Genomic DNA, 20,168 nt, shown 5'->3' with positions numbered 1-20,168 from the left:
AATGTCTCTCTAAAATATATTTTCTGCATGTAAAGTTAACTTTGGGAAGCCATAGCCCAGCACTTAAGACCCCACATTGCGTGATCTATTCAAAGTTTATTGAACTTAAAAATTTTATTTTATAAAACGTATAATATCGGGTATAATAGGTTTTATTTGTTGATTACTTTTTTGTGAAACTACTTCTTAGCATGGCTATGCTTGCCAGAAGCCTCATCCTCTGAAGGATCCTCGGGCAACGAATCCACGGACATGGAAGAGCCCTTTGATTTGGAACTCGCATTGGATCGCGAAGAGTTCTTCGGATACTTGACCGCTTTGGTATTGCCCGAGCATTGTAATATAAAGCGAATCTCGTCTATAAGCTCGGTCTTGAAGTTCACCTGCCCAAACAATAGCGATATAATTAAAATAACTCTTTATAGGCAGAAATAACAAAAAATAACATGCAGAAGATATCTATCATAAAGCATTCGTGAGTAAGGTATTGTTAGACTGAGTATTATGACATTAGAAGAATTAAATATTAAAGACGACACAGTTGATTAGGTAGTATATGTATTTTTGGCTCCGAGCTGTCGATTTTGGGGAGCTGATGAAACGAATCCGTTATTCTGATTAGGGCGACCTTTTCAGCGCCATTTTTAGTCACGACACAGGTGTAAATATTTATAGAGCACCTGCCGCGTTACCTTGTTCTCCCGCGCACGCAAGAAGACGCTGACCACGACGTTGACCAGGCCGTAAAAGCTGCCAAAGCAGCTGCCCACGAACATGACCAGGTAGACGCCGCCCAAGTTGGCGAATCCCAGCGAGGAGGCATCCGAGTCGGGGGCTTCCTGTGGGTTTTCGAAGGATATGTGGCAAGCTAAATCTAAGTGCAAGTTTTCGAGTGTACACTGTACATGTGTGTTTGTGCTATGTGAGCAGGCCATCTAATCGGATCGCAAGGCGGGGAAGCTGAAATTTATCCTGGCCGATACCTGGTTCTCATCGCTGCGCTCCTTGACGCCCAACACCATCTCGAGCAGGGAGACAAAGATGCCAAAGAAGGAGCCCACTCCCATCACCAGGAAAACGCCGCCCAGGTTGCTAATCTCCAGGGCCACGGCGCCGGAGTCCTCGTCCGAATCCTGCACACACCCACACATGCACCAGCTGCCAGAGATTGGGATCAACCAAGTCACTTACCGAACAGGCTCCCCCGCCGCGCTTCTCCTGCCACCACTTGGTCTTCATCTTAGTCAGCAGACCCTGCTCCTGCATCTCCAGGACGGCCTGGCTAAGTGTGTCCCTGTACGGCCAGTCTGGAATGGGGGATCTCTATAGCAAGTAGATTTACATTATATATTAATCTTCCTACTCTTCCGCATGGCTATGCCGTAGCCCTTCTCGTCCAGCAACGCTCCCACCTGTGTGAGTGTGCATCGACGCTCTGTGATGTACTCGATGGTGGTGGACTCCATAAGAAAGGCATAGTTGGAGTTCTCCACGCGATCCACGCCCTCCTGATTGGTGTTGGTCATGTACTGGGGGTTATCCCTCATGAATTCGTACATTCGCTGATAGGTGGGATAATTGGATTCCTAAAATATGACAGTTCCCTTACTATAATATATAACTTTGTAAGTTTAATCTCACCTTAAAAAAGTTAAAAGTGGCTCCTCCAATTTTAGCGCCATAGTTGACACCACCCTTGTTCTTTGACAAATCATCGGCATCATTAATCGGGGTTACCAAGGACTCCACTGTGAGAAAAGCCGCCAGATTAGCCGTGTAAGAGGAGACCAGAATCAAAGTGAAGAACCACCAGGAAGCGGCCACAGCCCGAGTTGAATAAGCCCTATAATTAAGGAATATTAAAAATAATAAAAACCATATATATATGTATTGCTCACTTGGGGGCCAGTTCAGAGCCCTGTTGCAGCAGTGCTCCAATGGAGAACCACAGACAGTTGGCGAAGCTGAACTGATTCTCCAGTTCCGTTGGCTCCTCGATGCAGGGATACGGATTATCCCACTCTGCCGGAGAAAGACGTCCCAGCACAAACATACTGATCGATACACCCATGTAGGCCAGGCCCAGCCAGAGCCACACTTCTCCCGAAAACGGTGACATGAACGAGAACAGCTTTGGGGGTTCCTTCATGGGTTTGCGGAACAGAATGCCAATTCCTGGAAATAATAAATATTATTTCAAAATGGGATTGCGTATGCTTAGCCTATTTGGGAGCCACTTAATATTTGTTGTGAAACAGAAAATATGAATAAACTATTCATTCATATAATGCATTTGGTCTTGATAATATCATTTTATATTTTGTAAAATGGTTTAGTCATTTTTAGTCATTTTATTATTTAAATTTGTGATAAGCTAATATTAAATTTGTATAATATTTATTTAATTAGTCAACTAACATCGGTATTATTAGTGCGCTTACCCAGGCTCATAAAGGGTATGGTGAAGTCCACGCCACCTTCCCGCTCCGATGTCATGGTCAGGTCCGTAATGCCCATGTCAGCACGCTAATTAAATATGAAAGATTATTGTATGGCCTTTTTACATGCACGAACGCATGCATTTATAAATAGAAATTTAAATGCATATGTAAATATTGCGCATACGCCCGATTGAGCGTAGTAATAGAGCAATCTTTGAATTATGCATTTTTATATACAAAGAGAAAATACAAAATGTTATATATTTTAAGCTTTCAATAAAGTCACAATGATTGCCTCACTTCAGATGGGAAATTCACTATATTGATTAAGATTGAATGCCTTGAATTATTGAATTATTGTTCCAGGAAATCGTAATTAAATAAAATGAAATGGCATTTGTTAATCACTTTAAATTATGAGGAATTGTTTACTTTTAAATGCCTCATGTTGTATTAATTCTAGAAAAAATTCCAGACTTCCTATAAATTTAATTTCTCGGGAAACAAAATTTCAGTTCTTACCAATCAGTCAAGCTATGGGGTTTTACTTTAGCATACTGCTAGTTGTAATGTTGAGTATCGTTTGTTCAGTCAGTGCTGACATAGACTGTCCAAATTATGACGCCCAAAGAAATCGTATACTCGATATCTATCATAATCCGATTGTGAATGACTTAACTAAAGAAAGAAATATTCCGGATCTGATTTCCTTTTATCGTCGCTACCCCAATGCTGTTTCTCTGTCCGATAGCGATAAGCAACAATTTGACAGATTCATCCATAACTACCAAGAATTCCGGACTGTTTTGATAGATGGAGTACCGCCACAGGGAGGAACAATTGGATCTATATTCGGAAATTTCTTGGGCAGAGTCGGCTCCCGATATGTATTATCTCTGTTCAATCAAAAGCAGGAAGGTCAAGCAAACCGGGGCACCAACTCAACTGTCTTGCCATGAAGAATTCATAACATACTGCTGTAACGCCCAGCAAACTTAATAAATATAAATATGATGTGTTAAAAGTACCTATTAGACTTGATGTTTTAAAAGTTTGCTTTTAAATGAAATTAAGATATTTATCTTGTTCCCCAAGGACATAAGCAGAATAATCGGTTAACTATAAACCATATTAATTTGAGTCAATTGAAGCCACAGGCACTCGAAAAAAAGTCTGCCGTTTATGGGAGTACTGACGATAGCGTTAACGATGATGACAGCATTTATGGCCATTCAATGTAAATCAATATCCACACACGACGAACAGGGGATAGCCTAACTGATTTAAATGGCCGCAGAGCAGAGGATGTGGATTAGATTTATGTTCTCAACAGAACCGAACTTACACCGTCTATTATCTCCCTTAACATGCCATTCCATTCCTTCGTTTTGGGATCCATTCCTCCATACTTGTTGTCCACCTGGAGGCGCCAAGTGTAGGTGAATCCCAGCTTCTTGGACAACTCGTCGATTAGCTCGATGCCAAAGCCCTCGAACTGATCGTTGCCCTCCAGCTTCTCGGAGGTCTCCTTCAGCATGCCATAGGGTTCACTCTGTGTGTTTTGGGTATTAAAAGAAATAGTACAGAAAGAAAGTCAAGGTCGGAGCTTAGCCCCTGGCGTTTGCCCTCCACTCACAATGGCCGTGATGACGACGAAGCTTTTGTTCACCAGCGAACGCATATCCGGCTCCAAGGAGTGCGCCGGGGCCGGGCGATTCTCCTGAAAGCCATCCTCGCCGCTCCATTGGCCAATTTTCTGCATCCCCGAAACGGCCAGCTCGATGACTTCCAGCTCGAAATCCGTGCGCAGTCCCTCGTAGTCAAAGCGAATGGGACCCGTGAGGCCATTCAGCGTTAGCTGTGGAGCGAGACTCGTTGCATGGGTTATTCAGAACCAGCCAGTTATTCATACACAGTAAAATCTTAGGCATATCTTTATCAAATATTTTAAAAATCAAGATGTACACCTTATATAGATACCAAAAAAAATCAAAAACATTAAAATACTCAGAGACATAATACTTTAGAAAAGGGTGTACATAAATAAATGAATTACAGCTGAAGTATTTGAAAATAACTAGTTTAAATGTATTCCAGAAGTTCACTTGTTTTAAATACTTAAAATATTATGTATTTAATAAATATATAAAAAAAACCAATTAGGATATATAAATACTTCATTGAATTGTAAAGATGTATCATAAAAAATAATATAATCTATGTATTTAGCAATATTACATGTATTTTCGTTAAAATCACCTTGAACAACTAGTTTTTTACGCTGCAGTTAAATCAGATCTCTTAATAAACTAAGAATATTAAATAATATGGTTAAGTTTAGACAAACAAATTCATATTTTCTAGTGTGAAATATATTTATCTCTTATTATATTTTCTCTTGATGCAGCGACTCACCGACTTCATGTAGTTGACGAGAGTGTAGCCCTTGTCCCAGGCGCTGTCATCGCCACAGCTGAGGGCCACGGGCCGGAAGTTCACATGCTTGTAGGTCTCGGCCAGCAGCTGGACGCCATCGTAGACCAGGGCCATGCTGTTGGTCAGGGGGCAGGACACTGTGGGTGGGCGAGAGCCATAAAGGATAACGTCGTTTATCATTTCCGCCCCGCAGCCACCCCTCCCTTTCCGTCGGGGCCATGGCAGTGCAATTCAATTATTTAAATTCACTCATGCGAATGGATTTCGGATTTGCATAAATTGTCTAGATCCCAGGGCCACGACGACACTTTCAGGTGGGTCTGACTGTCATTATTCTTTTTAATATTTTTTTTGATTTACCATTCTGGAATGGCTCCTCGCTCTCGTACAACGCCTTGGCCACCTCCTGCACCTGTTCATTCTCCGGTGAAACGAGGCGCAGACCCGTGATGTTGGTTCCGGCATGTTGATACGGCTCCAGGTCCATGGTGTGCCAGTCCAGGTTGCCGATGATATAGCGGTAGTCGCTGGTCACCAGACCCACCTGCTGGGCCTGCTTAAACAGCTCCGGCAGAGTGGCCATCGAGCCCACGACCACGAAGGAGAAATCATCCGCATTACGTATACGTCGCAGTACATTCCGGTAGTTCCCATTCAGATCCAGCTCATAACGCCGCACCGTGACCGTGGGTCCAGCGGTGCCGTACATCTGCAGCAGCTCGCGCACGGTGGCCAAATACTCACCCGTCTCGTAGATGATGGTGAAGCTCTCCCAGCCCAGGGCCACCACCATGTCCCGCAGGGCCACGCCCAGGGCGGCCGGGTGTGGATGCAGATTGATGGTGGGCAGCTGGGCCTCGAAGTCCCAGCGCGTGTCCAGAAAGGGCAGCTCCTTGGCGTCGCAGATGCTCATCGCGTGACGGGCGGCCAGGTTCGAGGTGGGCCCAAACACGGCCACCAGATTTTGCTGGGGATAAGTGAAAAGTAATGATTTTAATACACGCGAAAAAGTAGCTTTATTATACACCACCTTTAATTGAGATTCGAAAAAAAACTTACAAAATACTCTGTAATACTTATATGGGCAAATATTCCATATTTACATCGAGCTGCAATATGTCAATTAATAGTCAAAATGAAACATGTTTTATTAGATTATACATTTTCGTATTTCATTCAAACACCCAATCTTAAAACTTGACTTACTTAAGGTATATTCAGATGACTCTGGTCATCAGAACTTATTATTTTAAAACTCTCAATGAAGTGACTATTTTTATGAAAATAGTCAACATTTAAGATTTATAATATTTTGTTAGAATACTAGCCTAACAAATACTAATTTCAGGAACTTAAGTTATATCCCCAATTTCCCTTGTAGGTTTTAGACTGCTATCAAAAATTAGATATTAAACAAAGATACTGTGCCTAAAGCTGAGAGTATCCTAGGAAACTTAATATTGTTCAAATTCTTGTTTTGTATACTATTACACTCTTTTTTCAGTGTGTAATTAATAGAACTTACTATCCCAACTCACCCTTAGCATTTTGCAGAGCTTCTTGGAGGTCTCGAAGGAGTTTCCCGGCTCGATGGTGACGGACACTCCGTGCAGCTGCAAGTCTTCGTTCTCCTCATTGGCCTTGCTTATGGCCAAATGAAAGATCTTCTCGAGATCCGGTTCGGTGTTCTCGTAGACGAGGCCTGAAAGCAGAAGAATCCATTTGTGAGAGTGACACGATTCTTCCGCTCTCTGTTTTGCTCAGCGGGTTCTGTTTATATTTTTATTTCGCAAATTCGCCGCTGCCATCGGCAAACGGCGCGTATGCGGCATAAAAATACATGACACATTTGCATGCCGCGCTGCAAAATTCCTGCTTATGTAATGCCAAGAAAAGTGCACTTCACTCACCCACATTCGTCCTTTCTCCCTGGCATTCTAGGAAAACCAATAGCAAGCTCGTTAGGATGAATTGAAGTGGAAAACTAGCTCCTGCTGGAATCATTCTCCGAAATTGCATTTCCCGCAACGCCTTCACCACAAAATGTAATCAAAAATTCATAAATATTTTCTCCGCTTGCCTTCACTAAGAATTTCGCAATTATTTCCAATTAATTGCGCGATTGTTTGCCGAACTAAATTTGCATATTTCTGCAGGCTGTACGTCGCGACCGGGAACGCGAATTGAAATGGCTAAGAGCACAAAAATACGGCCAAAAGCAATCTGCTGCAGATGCGGCATCAGCTGATAAATTCGCCTTAGGTATTTTTAACCTCTTAGAGGTTTTCTTGAATGAAAGTCTTTTTTGGCGGAGGCAAAAAGTTTTCTTTAACTTTCTCTAATTGAATCTTACTTCAGCTTCATTGAAGTTGAATCTCTGAGCCACTGGTTAGCCAGATTAATTAGATAAGCTCCACCTTTTTAGCGCCAATTTAACAGGGCAGCCTGAAATGGATCCAAACGAACAAAAAAACCTGACAGTGCTGTAACTGGAAAATAAATCCGCCGTGGCAACAAAACGTGCGCAGCATACAATTCCTATGGCTAATGGAACTGGACCCTGAATGCCAGATAGCCGAATGAATGGCAATGGGTATATAGGGTGGCAAGAAACATAAATAAACAAGGCGAAAACGAAAATAGCCAAATGCAGTGGGGCCGAGGGATTGAAAACAGCTTTCCACCGAAATTGTTGTGGCTCCATGGACGTGCAACAAGCATCGATAAGTGGTGGAAAAATAAAAGGAAATTTTTGGGGGAGAAAGAGGGTCTGTCGCAATGGTTGTAAACAAATTCATTGCATTTCACTTGGATAGTTGGGTGGTAAAATGGTTGGATGCCATCTGAAAGTGCTATTGCTTCAACCAGGGACGTACGACCCACTTGTGGATTTTTGAAGGCCCAGCACGATTTATGGGCCAGGCTTTGAATAATCCATTTAGAGCATGCAAAGCAGGGGAGGCATCTCTTATTTTTAATAATGATGGTAGGGTTGAAATGTAAAAATTGCTACAAAAAGCAGCTCTTGCACACACACTGCGATGCCATGCCGGAAGGTTTTTGTGTTTCCCACTTTCGGGCATGTCCTTCACACACACATAAAATGCCGTCGAAGGACGAAGGCTGAAAGGAAGAGGGGCGTGGTCGGGCATGTTCGCCAGCAGCAAACTGTTGCTGTCAGCAGTGAATAAAATCAACGTCTACGTCAACAGCAGGCACCTGTCGTGACTGCCGCCCAGGATGCATTTATCCCCGAGCTGCGCATTTAAAATTAACGACCTCTAGTCCCGCCTGCCAAGCTGCTGGGAATCCCCGATCGCTTGACAACTCAAACTAAAGCCACCACTTGAATTTATACTCTGAAGTCAAGCTGAAAATTTGCAGCAGTTGCCAAGGGATTTTGATTGCACATTCTTTTTGAAAAGATGCTAAAAAGGTTGGGTGTTAAGATGGATACTTATACTTCAATTGCTTACACGACTATAGTGTCTATAATATTAGGTCCAGGAAACCTCATTGATAAGATCTTTTAACTTTATCTTTAGTCTTTTCAGTAATCTCTTTATTAGTTCTTAGCGTGTTGAATATCCATGATAGATGAATATGTAAGGGTATCTCTGGGGCTTCTGTTTATAACCTGCACTCACTGCAGCTTGAATTTTGCCACCTGCGTGGTGTTAAATTGCCCAGCAGCCATGCGCTCGCATTTGCATTTACATAACCGTGTGCCGGCGTCAATGTATCTTGAGGATACGCATGCATTCTGCACTCCGCATTCTACATTCTGGCACTCGCCGCGTGCCTGGCCGTGCATTTTAAGCTAGGCAAATCGCTGGCATTATGCACACGCATACCAGGACCCACATCCTGGGGCTCACTTAACCACACGGGCACTACTGCGTGCATTTGCATAAGTGCTCGGGCTGAGTACTCTAGTGGCAATTAGTGCAAGTCTTTCGCAAATCCATTTCAGACACGCGGCCAATCTATAGACCAACGTTGGTTAAAGGATTTTTGAAACATACCAATATAACATGTGGAAAAAATCATTAAATAAATGTCTTTATATCATAAATGTTCTTCGGGAGTCCATTTTAAAAAGTAAGTAAAGTTAAAAGTAAGTAAAAACCTCTACAACTTTTTAATTGTGACATATCTTCACAACCTATAAAGATAAAGTCTCTCCCAAATTAATATCTTATAGATATTTACATACAACTTACAAAATAATCATTAATATTAATCAGCATTTATAACTTAAACTCATACACGTATTATATTTTATTTATTAATGATGTAATATCTCAGCCTCATCGAGTATCTGCATTTCCAATAGCTGATAAGGGCAGTTGATTTATTTTTCCTTGACCTACATGATTATTGGCCATTCTCCTAATATGATTATCAGTTTAAAACCGCCAATTTTGGGTGGGGTGGTGGTGTGAAATGTTTCGATTGTTGTTGATTGAAGCTTTTGCTGATTTGACTTCATTTGTTTTGCATTTTGGGGCATGCCAATTTTGTTTGCTCTGTCAATGCCAATGTGCCAAATTTATCCAGGGAAATCAAATGCACAATTTGCACTGGAAATCTGATTGGCACGAGGAAAGCCTTGGAGTGCGAAAGTTTATTTTGGGAACTCGAGAACCCTAAATGGTAGCGACGAGGTCATAACAGGTTCGTAAGTGTGCGGCTTCAAAAGGCACAATACCTAGAAGGGCTTCCATTCAGACCTTATCGCTTAGGTGGCTCACCCAACCCATTAGAACCCATCTTGGCGTTCCGAGGATCTGACAGTCCCCAAAGGTAAACAGGCAAACAAACCAGAAATAGCATGCAAACTGCTTTGGCTAAGTGAGGGGCGACAATTTGGCGCGTTGTCAAAACAAAGTGCTCCAGCCCCAGCACACATAGATACAAACAGCCCCACACACACAGATACAAAGTGGCAAGCGCGTGTTTGTGTGGGTGAAGGTGGTCGCCAGACAAAATCAATTTAAATCGCGCCAGTCAGCCAGACAAACAAGGGGCATTCACGGCATGGACAGAAACGGAAAGGAACTACGGAATCCGCCAGAGAGTAATGCCATCTCCCACTCACACGAACAAGCACTCACAATCACACACAGATACACACACACACGGATGCAGCGCGTAATGGCGCGTAAAGTGTTGCGCCATCTTAATGCGTGCCAAAAACCGCAATTCATGGCCGCGAAAGCCTTAAAGGGCAGGCAAAAAGGGCGGGGGTCTGATAAGCAGGAGCAGCATTAGCTGGATAGTGAGACGGGTATATATACTCGGCGGGGGAGAAAGCGAGAGGGAGCGAGAGACCGCAGCAGCCGCAACCGGATACGGAAATGAGCGGAGTAAGCAAGCGAATGGCGGCAAACTCAAGGGGTTCGGGCGGGTTAAACGCTCTAAAAGCCATACCCCAACCCACGACAGCCAAGTTTTCATTGCAATTAGCAGTAGACTTGTGTATTGGTATGCACACAGAGAACAAATTATCTTACATTTACTTATGCTTATATTTCCCAAGCTAAATAGATCCGTGTCCCTAAAAGATAATAGAAGCTTCACTCAAGTTGTATGCTTCTTAAAATTATATAAATCAAAGATATATTGCAAAATCATGGTATACTTGCTCGATGATGACTTCTCCTGAAGATTTATTAAGGGAAGATTTCGAAAGAAAGGTGTAGATGGATCGATTTATAAATAGACCTAAATACAAATAACTAAACCATCTTATATAAGAACATTAAGTTATATTTTTATTAGAGTTTTAATTCATATAATTAGAAAATAATTATTTTGTTCAAGATTATAATATTATAAGAACAATATTTTTAGGCAGTAAACAAAAGATGTCGAGCGATAAGTCCTTTAAAAATATAAAATTTTTTAATTTTCTGGATAATGAAGTATAATTCTTATTCATGAGTAACGCACAATTATAAACGCAGATACCTCAAGAAAAGGATTGAGTTGGAAACTTCGCATGTTGTTGTTATTTTTTCGCAGCCTGTGTCTGTGTGTATCCCCAGCTCTTCTCGGCCGTGTCAAAGGGCTAACGCAGTTGTTGAGGAAGGGGTTTATAAGGGGGAGTAGGCCAGAGAGCTGCGAATTCGTTATTGCCGCTGTTGTTGATTCAATTGCAGCGAGTGGCACGCATGGGCCTGGCAAACAGGACTTTTTGCGAAATGTTAACAGCGAAGGGCGGCAGCCACAGCAACAGCAAACAGGTGAGCCCTCCGCCAGGCAGTCTGGCATTCTGGTATTCGGGTACTATGGTATTCTGGTGTGGCCCAAACCGAGGGCTGAGTGGCCCATTTGGCACGAGGCCAAAACTGGCCAAGGCAGCCCAGCCCAACCAGTTGCATTGCTTGCTGTGGCATGTTAATGTCAGTGTCACGGTGTCAAATTGTCAGCGCCTGTTGCCACTCGGCGCAGCCTTTCACCCCCCACCACATGCCCTAAAAAAATATAAACCAGGATAGTTGGCATGCCGGGGCACAAAGTATGTGCGACGCCTTAAAGCATGCCATGTGCCATAATTTGTTATGACATGACTGGCGAACTTTGCCCCCTGAAAGCGGGAACCCACTTTACGCCAGCTGAATGCTAATGCTGCAAAATTAAGGCAGCATCACTGGCATTAAACAACCGTTTCGAACCGAGTAATCCAGCATATTGGCCATTAAGCATACGCACTGCGGACCCTCGTCAAATTAATAACATGCGGGCGGCAAAAGAAGGGCAATCCTTCGAGCGTCTACATATTGCCAGAAGTAACCGTGCACATTTTAGAAATTTAACCACTTGTTAAACAATAATATCCAATATCATAACATGGCCAGCGAGTGCGCAGGCCACAGAAACTGAGAGATATAGAGAGAGAGTTTTCAGGAAAATCTCGCCTCTTCCCCAATGCATACACACAGATGTACACCAACGGGCGAGTGAAAAGCGTTTTGGCTTTTGCTTTTGGCCTGGCCAGAAGTTCCCCTTTCAGTTCGACACGAGACCTGAACGAGTGCGGACGCGTTTAAGGACACAAGCAGCCTTAAAAGAGCCTGTAAACAAACCCAGATAGCTCTGTGTGCGCGAGTGCTGGTCCGTATGTGTGCTTAGATCAAATTGGCATTATAACCGATCCGTGGTAAAACCCTATAAATCATGCCCGAAATCGTGGAGCTAAATGTGGGCGGCGTGAGCTACACGACCACAATGGCCACTCTGCTGGCGGACAAGACCACGCTGCTGGCCGAGCTCTTTGGCGAGGGTCGCGATTCGCTGGCCAAGGACAGCAAGGGTCGCTACTTCCTGGACCGTGACGGCGTCCTCTTCCGCTACATCCTGGACTTCCTGCGCGACAAGGCGCTGCACCTGCCCGAGGGATTCCGCGAGCGCCAGCGGCTGTTGCGCGAGGCGGAGCACTTCAAGCTGGCCGCCATGCTGGAGTGCATCCGCGGGGAGCGGGACGCCCGGCCGCCAGGCTGCATCACCATCGGCTACCGCGGCAGCTTCCAGTTCGGCAAGGATGGCCTGGCCGATGTGAAGTTCCGGAAGTTGTCGCGCATCCTGGTATGCGGACGGGTGGCCCAGTGCCGCGAGGTCTTTGGCGATACTCTCAATGAGTCTCGGGATCCCGATCATGGCGGTACGGATCGATATACCTCGAGGTTCTTCCTGAAGCACTGCTATATCGAGCAGGCCTTCGACAATCTGCACGATCATGGTTACCGCCTGGCCGGAAGCTGCGGATCCGGAACCGCCGGCTCGGCGGCGGAACCCAAACCGGGTGTGGACACCGAGGAGAATCGCTGGAACCACTACAACGAGTTCGTCTTCATCCGGGATTAGGGAACTACGACTTGAGAGCACCCCACCCAACACCCCAGCTCTGTATCGTTATTTTTCATTTGTGCGGAACTCATTTCGACATAAGCCTCCTTTGCCATACCCATCAGTATTCCACGGATTAACCTTTATTAATGGCCGAGACAAGGAGGCCGCACAGAATTCAATGGCTTGAGTTTCAACCCACCTCTTGATATACAAATGGGAACATTTCAAATGTACAATTGAACTAACAATCCACACTTAAGTCTAGAAAATTGTTGACATACATGGATAACTTAATGAGGGAGTGTGTATTTAATTATTTGCTTTACGTTTATCTATAAATCACGGTGGGCCCCCATTAAATTGGATATTACGAGCAGCTCTTTGATGAATAAAAACGAGTTTGGATTTACTGGCTGACAACAAGTGAAAACAATTTGGCAAGTGCAGATAACAAAATAACAAAAACAATGCCAACATTTTATTAGCCCCAACTTTTGTTGATGCAGTGCAGTGTAAACAAGATGAGAGGAAGACATAAAACAGATCAGATCCAATGAAATAAACTCAAACGAGGCAAGGGCAACCTCGCCAGCTGGATAAACGTATTTGTGGTCAATCAATCACACTGAAATCACACTGAACAATTTGAAATACGGGTTACTCTTTGAAAACTAACGAAATATAGTAGCAACAGATACCACAAGCAAACAACTCAAGCAAATGCTAAATCTAAAGTTTTATTAGTCTAATAAAAGTCGAAACTTGAAGTAAAGAATATACAAATAGCGAAATAGGATAATGGCGAACAACATGTGGCCCCAAATATATGTTGACCGAAGCTGAAAAGCAGCCTGCAATCCATAAAACTCAAACACAAATCGATATTAGTGAAGTACCCTATACAAATATGAATACAAACCAAACAACGGCTGTCATAAGATATGCCCTTTTGCAATAACTCTTGAATCGTTTCCGATTCAACAAAATGGCTTGGGACAAGCATATGGCCGGATTTGTAGGCCACATTTGGCCTGGCATTTTTTGAGGAGCGATAAACCTAGAGTCCTGGCGCAACAATTGGAAATGATTCAATAGTGAATTTTAGAAAATAGCTGAGCCACTCATAAAATAACCCCCTTCATCTGCCAGAAAAGCAATCATCATTTACCACTCATCACTTGACGAAGCCAAATGAGAAAACTCATTGATACTATCCCCATTCGATTGTATGATTTATTAGTAAACTGTAATGAGAAATGCCAAAAACCAAAAACCAAATGGTCACAAGGACTTCCAGAATCAAGTTGGGAATACGACACCACATACGAAACTAAATTTGCTGAACTTTTGGAACCCCTCTGTTATTATTGATTTTATCCATTTACGGAGCGAATTCATGAAAATGTTTTTCGCTGACATATCTCGCATCGCGTTTTCGACATTTCCGCAGGTTTGTTGCTGAATTCATGTCCACATGAAGGGGAATTTATGGGCGGAAATTTGAAATGAAAATGCCGATGCGCAACATTGAAACAAAACAGCCATGAATTATACGAACAAATTTGTATAAATCTATAAATTCTTTAAATCGTGTGTAAGGAAGCGTGCTGCAAACACACATATATGTAATCATCAGCAATAACGTGGTAATATTCATGAGAAAACTATTAGGCTCCATTATATACCGACTACTGACTCGATGTGAGTTCACGGCTCTTACACAGATAATATGAATCGTTATACACATATATCTATATATATATACCTAATTATATATTAAAACAATTGTCGATATTGAAAGTATCTTATAAATGTTTAGTATTATATGTAATTGAATCCAAATTGCAGAGGCAAGGCGACGGAAATGTATTGTATCATTAATTAAATTAAACTGAAACTAATTTAAATTAACTAAAACGAAATGTAAAATGTATTTAGAGAAGCGCAAAGTAAAACTGCTAAAATAGCCTATCAAAGTGCGACTAAGCAAGCATATGTATGTAAAGAGGTATAACTTGCGAAAAGCGAAAACCAAACAATAAATTAAAGAAACCAAAAACGAATGAAGTTAATTTGGGTGCAGGTGCATTTTATGATCCTTTTTAGGGTAAATTGCTTATTTTTATTTGCTTATCCTTCGCTAATTAATAGGCCGTGGCCTACGAAATTTGTGCGCTGCATTATTAAATCCGATGAATAAATTATGGGTTTTTTGCCAACCAAATTCGCTGACATTGATAGCGGAATGTAAAATTTATGAGCTGCCAGCTCCCATCTAGCGACAGCTCATTAAAATTGACGGCTAAACAAATAAAAACAAAAATGCCAACACAATCATAAAGGAATCAAATATACATTGAAAATAAAACAAACAACCCAGTCGAGCCAACAAAAATAAGAGGACAAACAATGGCAAACAGAACTTTTGCGCAAGGGGGTTAGCATGGAAAAAACAGCCTCCAAAAGTTGGCTGGAATAAAAGTCTAAATATAAATAGCTGAAAATCGGGTAGATGAATGAAGGCGGCATTAAAGCGGCAGCAACAATTCCGCATTTGTTTAAACTCAAAGCAGGCAACAGTCATTTCACTCGACTCTTAGGACCTGCCTCACAAAACACAAAAAACACAAAAATGGGGGAGTGGCTGCGTGAAATGCTGAAATTAAAAGGAAAAATGCTTTCTTGTATTTTGCAATTTCCCTGTTTTGTGGGGCTCAGCGTGTTGAAGTGTGTGCTTCAGAGCCCGAAAAGGTATACCAATAAAATGGAGGCGAAAGTTGGCGCCAATCGGAAATGCAGTGCCCAAAAGCAGACCCAGAATAAAGACCCCAAGATGAGCTGACGTGCCACCTGCATACTAAGCAACAGCGAGGATATCATTTTGTGTGGGGGAGTGTCTGCGTGGAGGACGTGGGGAAGACGGTTATTGACTGTGCGAACTCAAGATGTACACAATATGCAAATTGGGGGTCCAGAATGAGGTAAGATAGCAGCCAACTCGACGGTGAATTTTTCGTATCTGCTGTGCGCATATAAATTACAGGGCAAATACTTGGCCCTCCTAACTCCACACTGCACTGAGAAAAATATAAATATTTTAAAGAAATAGGGTAACATTTTTGGTCAGAAAAGAAATCTTTCACAAATTATATAGTTTTCCTGCTTTATCCATCTTTTGTTTTTGAATCAATAAATATTAGATGTTGAACTTAAGCGTATGATAACAAACTAATGTTTTGTATAGAATATTTATTTAAGGAAACTCAATTGTTTTTTTTTTTTAATTTAAAATAAAATAATCTACATTTTTCTCAAAATACACACAGACAGAAACACTTACTCACACCCGAAGACAGAGTGGAAAAGGCGACGGATGTGTTGTCGATTTCTGAGCCTGGGAAATGAAATGATGCCTTTTTGTCTCTTACGGTAAATTACCTTGATTTGATTTTTCCATAGGCAAGATGCCCCGTTGATTAACATTTTCCCGGTGCTCAGCCGCCGGCAGCAACAAAAAGCGCAGGCACCCTGTCATTTTCAATTAGTCCCGAAACGAAGTGGGAAGGCGGTACCCAAACCAGCCGTCCTCAGCTGGCGGCTATACAACAAAAGTGTCATCTGCGTGCTTTATTAATTCATAAATATAAATTTAGCATAGGTCGCGACGAGATTACTTAAAGCCGTCCTCAATAAGGCATCCTGTCTGCTGACGAATATGCAAAAAGTTGCAAAAGTTTGAGCTTCTCAGGCTTAACTCGGTTTCGTGCACGACGGTTACCTTTATTGCCGAGCGAAATGGAAAGTGTGGCTCACTTTAATGGGGCCCAATTTACACCTTAATTACCATAGCACAGGTTGGCTAAATGGGAGTATTATTTAAGGGTTATTTAACTCAGGTTAAAGGGCCACCAGGACGATTCCCACAGAAATGCTTTAGCAAACACACATTTCTTTAAATAATTTAAGTGGGAAGTTTTAATTTGTAACCCCTCTAAGACCACAGAGCTCAATACAAATACAAATGCTGCCCTTTTAATAATAATAAAATACGACAGACGTACTGCCCCATAAATTCATTAGGCAAAGAGCGGAAAGCTTATGTCATTAAGAGTATTATCAGACAGTTTTATGGGTGAAGATAAACAAAGTTCATAAGTTCATAGTTATCAGTTCATAATAAGTAGCGTCGATTAAATCAATTTATTGATTTACGGTTATCTTGAGCTCCTAATGATATACTGTGCCAATAATGGAACTCGAATGAAGATAAGTGTAATTAAGTTGAGCGTGCTTATGGTCAATGGACGTGTGTATTGGCTGCCATATTTGCAATTTGCTTAAATTTATTTTTATTTCCGCATTTTATGTCCTGGCAAACATTTCCCCTAATAACGCTCAAACACAAACAGGCAAGTAAGCTTCGTACGTACATAAGTGTGAACCAGTACATAATCATTGCACGTCCACATATGTTCGCCCTCCCAGCATCCCACGCAGATACATGGCCATAATGACCGCATCATTCACCATACAGGCCCCGAAACCCTATTTACAACTCGTACTGCCGTTAGTTTTAAAGGCCCACACGTGCGTGTGAACAGTGCAATGTGTTAGTACGACAGTCATAAAATATCACTTGGGCCCAAGAAAAGCAACGTAACTATAGTCATGCCTTTCACGCAAGTTACTACCCTGAAAGCCAAATGAAAGGCCCCTTTAAATCAAACAAACTTAACCTTTCTCCTCGGTATACCTACTTAAAGAGTTAATATATAAAATACAGGATAAACTCATTAAAACATAATAAATAAAAGGAAAAAAAAAAAATTTCCTTGTTCAGCTGCCTCCTGTGAGGGTTGAACTCACGGCCTTTGGTTTACGAGACCAACGCTCTACCACTGAGCTAAAGAGGCGATGCGGAGAGCGCCGCCAAATGGCTTATAGGTAACAACGCTGTGTTGTGAGCGGCAAGTGAAGATAACAAAAGAGGGTTGTTAGAAATATCAGGCGAACAGATCGTGAGATTGTTTCTTTTAAAAATAAAAAGAGTGTTTTGTTATAACATTTAAGTGCTCAATACAGTGAATGCTCGAAACGTAAAACAATAAAAAATTTTAAATTATTAAGTAGCACCATTATATTGATTATATTAAATGTTGTTGCGCAAACGGGTGATATTAAGATGGAATCAAATTAAGGAATTAGATAAGTACATAATAAAACTAAACTAAAGCCATTCAGGATCGACTTCTCTTTCAATGTTAAACTTAAAATTAGGTTTTAGTCCTAGGAAACGAATGAAAGCCTAGATCTTAGAACCTACTTTTAGTTTAACATACTTACCTATTGTTAATACATTTAATATTTAGTTCATAATATTTATTGTCCTTGGTTTTCAAAAAAAAAAATCGGTTTATTGATGTTGCCTCCTGTGAGGGTTGAACTCACGGCCTTTGGTTTACGAGACCAACGCTCTACCACTGAGCTAAAGAGGCGACGAGGGGATCGCCGCCAAATAGCTTGAACATTATAACACTGTGAGCGGTTTAAAGAAAGAGATAGCATGCTGTTAGAATTTTCAGTGACCGATCGTGAGTCATTTGCTTATTTTAATAAGTGTTGTATTTCACTAAAATGAATAAATGGTTATACTAAATACAGTGATCGCACATTAAAGTGAAGAAACAAAACAAAATTATTTTGTTTTATTCAGTTTAGATTAGAATTTTTCCCATTTGGCATTTGAGCTTTATCACACCAAAGCGTGTTTGTTCTTTGCGGTTTTGTACTGGCAAAAACAGTTTAACAACAACTAAGCAGGCGACTCAAACAAAACCTTATTTTAAAAAAGTGATAAGCTTAAAATTCCTTAATATAAAAAAAAAATTTATCATTCCAAGTTGCCTCCTGTGAGGGTTGAACTCACGGCCTTTGGTTTACGAGACCAACGCTCTACCACTGAGCTAAAGAGGCCACGTTCTTGCCGCCGCCAAATGGCACATTCGAAATGAACGCCGAGTGAGAGAGAGAATGAGAGGAAGTGACGCAGGAGCGCATGCGCAGTGAGAATGTATTAATTCTGACTTTATTCTATAACTTCATTTAAAATCATTCTACTAAAATGTAAACAAATTGAAATAAGTAGAACATGTAAACTTAAAATTCAACAGCCAATGAAAATTAATTAATAATTTATCTTACTACGTTATCTGCTTGGTATTTTAAGATAAGATAGTCCAGTAATTAGCTGAAAACCTTTGAATTTCTTCTGCAGAAGTAGTATCATTTTCAGCAAACACACAGAGAGGCTATTAACTAATAGACGACCTATTTTGTAATTGCAATATGCATTAGACAGTTAATATGTGGCTATCCATCACGATGCCCGGCCACATGCTGTTTTTGTTTGCAGTGTCTGCTGGTGTTGACCAAGACTCACAGAAACATCACTCATTGTCAAAAGGACAAACACACATTCTGCATTATGTGAGTGCCACAAAGCGGAAATGCTTTGTGGCAGCTCCAAATGAAAGTATTTCCCTTTTTGCGGCCCCTAACATAAATTCAAATTTCTCCGCAGACCGCAGACTCCTTTTCGAGGACAAAATACAAGCCATTTTCTGTTGCCCGGCCTTGGCTTTGTTTCAACTTGAGCAGCCCATGACAAATTCACTTGTCACACAACACAGTTGCGGTGAGTGATGGCACCTTTTCCCAACCCTAGCTGGATGGGATGGCAGTGGAGAACGCTATCCAACAGATGTCTGCGATATGTGAGTGACAATCCTATTAGTAACAAATTGAACCGGCCAAGCCATACCCAAAGATACACCGGAATGAGTTTATATTAGTAATTTTGCGCCTAATTTCTTACCATTTTGTAGATCCACAAAAATATGATTTTATTAATTTGCTTCAACTAGGTATTATTCTATTCAAATAATTATTCTATTTCACGTTATTAATGATTTTTTATTCAATAATGTTATATATTTTAAACAAGTAAATTTGGAAAGTGGCTATTTTATTTAATTTTAGTTTATACTTTGATAATAAATCAATTGAATATTTTTATATAATGTTAAAAAAAATAATATTTATGCTAACATTTTAAAAATACATTTTTAAAGGAAAAAATAAATATATTTCATGGTGTAAAGTCAGAACTTGGGCAAGGTCAAAACAAGTGGCGTTGGGGCACGCAAACGAGCCATTAACACCCGCCATAACTAGAACCATAAACAAGAGTTTCTGAAACAGAATGTCGGGGAACAGCAATAATATACAATGATAATATCGCGATATGGCAAAGGTAATTCTCGACCTGGGAACAATATATCACAGCGTTGATAAGGGTAGTTTCCTTTTTGTCTCAGTTGATAAGAACTATTAACTTGTTCTAGGTAACCAAAAGTCACAGTGTTTAGCCCGCATAAA

At 41.3% G+C, this 20,168-nt stretch overlaps 3 protein-coding genes and 3 non-coding genes across 7 annotated transcripts; 2 read left to right on the top strand and 4 right to left on the bottom strand.

Moving 5' to 3' along the window:
- Nucleotides 1-117: 117 nt before the first annotated feature.
- LOC119562962 (glutamate receptor ionotropic, kainate 2) lies at nt 118-7,050 on the bottom strand. Of its 2 annotated transcripts, none has more exons than XM_037876137.1 (13): nt 6,788-7,050; nt 6,416-6,579; nt 5,238-5,844; nt 4,857-5,014; nt 4,078-4,299; nt 3,787-3,993; nt 2,442-2,526; nt 1,899-2,175; nt 1,642-1,843; nt 1,364-1,586; nt 1,192-1,307; nt 984-1,133; nt 118-383 (listed from the first exon to the last, which is right to left on the bottom strand). In XM_037876137.1, the coding sequence occupies exons 1-13, from the start codon at nt 6,894-6,896 to the stop codon at nt 180-182; spliced, it is 2,724 nt and encodes a 907-aa protein (XP_037732065.1). In that variant the 5' UTR covers nt 6,897-7,050; the 3' UTR covers nt 118-179. The 2 variants fall into 2 exon arrangements, with proteins under 2 accessions (XP_037732065.1, XP_037732066.1); XM_037876138.1 differs by lacking the exon at nt 984-1,133 and adding an exon at nt 693-839 and having other exon boundaries at nt 180-383.
- On the top strand, nt 2,958-3,468 carry LOC119562963 (protein Turandot X). Its single transcript, XM_037876139.1, has one exon. The coding sequence runs from the start codon at nt 2,978-2,980 to the stop codon at nt 3,398-3,400; it is 423 nt and encodes a 140-aa protein (XP_037732067.1). The 5' UTR covers nt 2,958-2,977; the 3' UTR covers nt 3,401-3,468.
- A 4,855-nt stretch (nt 7,051-11,905) lies between the features above and the next one.
- Nucleotides 11,906-14,784, top strand: LOC119561077 (BTB/POZ domain-containing protein KCTD12). Its single transcript, XM_037874937.1, has one exon. The coding sequence runs from the start codon at nt 12,060-12,062 to the stop codon at nt 12,744-12,746; it is 687 nt and encodes a 228-aa protein (XP_037730865.1). The 5' UTR covers nt 11,906-12,059; the 3' UTR covers nt 12,747-14,784.
- A 2,788-nt stretch (nt 14,785-17,572) lies between these two features.
- Trnat-cgu lies at nt 17,573-17,644 on the bottom strand. The gene has a single exon. It is a non-coding gene; the product is annotated as a tRNA-Thr (tRNA).
- A 510-nt stretch (nt 17,645-18,154) lies between these two features.
- On the bottom strand, nt 18,155-18,226 carry Trnat-cgu. Its single transcript has one exon. It is a non-coding gene; the product is annotated as a tRNA-Thr (tRNA).
- A 406-nt stretch (nt 18,227-18,632) lies between these two features.
- On the bottom strand, nt 18,633-18,704 carry Trnat-cgu. The gene has a single exon. It is a non-coding gene; the product is annotated as a tRNA-Thr (tRNA).
- Nucleotides 18,705-20,168: the final 1,464 nt, after the last annotated feature.

The sequence above is a fragment of the Drosophila subpulchrella genome, chromosome 3R (genome assembly GCF_014743375.2).
Source record: "Drosophila subpulchrella strain 33 F10 #4 breed RU33 chromosome 3R, RU_Dsub_v1.1 Primary Assembly, whole genome shotgun sequence".
In the NCBI taxonomy this organism is placed as follows: Eukaryota; Metazoa; Arthropoda; class Insecta; order Diptera; family Drosophilidae; genus Drosophila; species Drosophila subpulchrella.
Note: the sequence above shows the minus strand (reverse complement) of the source record. Positions and strands in the feature narration are given on the sequence as shown.

Bases quoted from the DNA above. Each gene is read 5' to 3' on its own strand.
- LOC119562962 (XM_037876137.1), bottom strand. From the start codon at position 6,896: ATGCAATTTCGGAGAATGATTCCAGCAGGAGCTAGTTTTCCACTTCAA. The intron at 4,300-4,856 runs GTGAGTCGCTGC...CTCGCTCCACAG, and splicing joins TCGTCAACTACATGAAGTCG to CTAACGCTGAATGGCCTCAC. The intron at 1,308-1,363 runs GTAGGAAGATTA...CCCCCATTCCAG, and splicing joins CGGCATAGCCATGCGGAAGA to ACTGGCCGTACAGGGACACA.
- LOC119562963 (XM_037876139.1), top strand. From the start codon at position 2,978: ATGGGGTTTTACTTTAGCATACTGCTAGTTGTAATGTTGAGTATCGTT.
- LOC119561077 (XM_037874937.1), top strand. From the start codon at position 12,060: ATGCCCGAAATCGTGGAGCTAAATGTGGGCGGCGTGAGCTACACGACC.